The following is a 1,207-nucleotide window of genomic DNA, read 5'->3' on the forward strand; positions in this document are numbered from 1 at the left end:
ATGTGACCAGAATCCCTTAATAAACTGAGCAGATTTGCCAGAAATGTTGTAGCTGGCTGAGATGGGTGCGTGATAGGACATTAACATGTTGTGACATATATAAAAGGTCCAACAAGTTGCCTGGAACTGTATGGGGAAGTCACTCTTTATTTGACCAAACATTTCAGAATGTGATTGATGTGAAGCTATAATTGTAGAGAGGAGAGGATTAATATTCCTGCAAATCTAAGGCAGGATGTTACATTCTATGATGGGAAGAACAAGATCACTATGTGCCAAATACTGTTAGACTGAGGAGGCTGCTAGGAAGAAAAATTAGAAGAAGCCAAACAGTCTGATTTTCCTAGTTGCACATATGGACAAATATTTTATAGCAACTCGGTGCTTTCTGCTAGGCTATTTCTTCGATTTCAAGTCTTGATTGGTCCCAGCAGGCAGAAATGACTCCATTTGAGTTGAGATGTGTAATGCCTTTTCTAGTCTCGATACCACCTCCTCCATGCGTGGTCTTTGTTGCTTTAGTCCTGTGCATGACAAAGCTAGTTTGAATATAAGCTCAAAGGCTACTACTGAGTACTCCCCATTAAGTTTAGGATCAGCAAACTGTATGACATCACCGCCTCTTGTGAGACCTCTTGCCTGAAGAGCAAAGACATGGAACAGAAGAGGAATCAGTGACTTGATATAGTTAGATTTCCAGAAATGTGGAAGGTATCGACTTCCTCACCATCTTATTTAGAGACATTGGTGTGTTGGAATTTAGATTGATAACCCTGCGCCCCGAGATAAGTTGTAGAAGAACTATCCCGAAACTGTAGACATCTCCTGAAGCATTTACATGGTGATTCTTTCGGTACTCAGGATCAACATAACCAAATGTACCTCTCACTTCGGAGCTGACATAGGACTGTCCCACGTCCATAACTTTAGATAACCCAAAGTCGGACAGTTTGGCTTGAAAGTTGGCAGTGATGAGTATGTTTGTTGGCTGCAAATAAGAAATGTGACAAGAAAACTTGCTTGAAGAAAAGAGAGGACAGAAAAGCAGAAGATAAGGCAGATATATAGGATACGCTTACCTTGACATCACGGTGAACAATGCAGCCTCCCTGAAAGTATGAAGAACCAAAGACCCCTTGCACTGTCAATTGCAATCTCAAGTCTCTGAATCCATGGTAGACTTCTATCTTTCCCTGCAATCATCTAT

General features: G+C 41.2%; 1 protein-coding gene across 1 annotated transcript; it reads right to left on the reverse strand.

Annotated features, from left to right (window-relative positions):
- Window positions 1-396: 396 nt before the first annotated feature.
- On the reverse strand, window positions 397-1,109 carry LOC101298271 (probable LRR receptor-like serine/threonine-protein kinase At2g28960-like; the record flags this gene model as incomplete). The annotated part of the gene is made up of 3 exons (XM_004309228.1): window positions 397-639; window positions 728-988; window positions 1,080-1,109. Coding segments are annotated over 3 exons (534 nt in total), but the record flags the coding sequence as incomplete, so codon positions are not given.
- Window positions 1,110-1,207: the final 98 nt, after the last annotated feature.

This window comes from Fragaria vesca, unplaced genomic scaffold (assembly GCF_000184155.1).
Source record: "Fragaria vesca subsp. vesca unplaced genomic scaffold, FraVesHawaii_1.0 scf0509995, whole genome shotgun sequence".
NCBI classification, from domain to species: domain Eukaryota; kingdom Viridiplantae; phylum Streptophyta; class Magnoliopsida; order Rosales; family Rosaceae; genus Fragaria; species Fragaria vesca.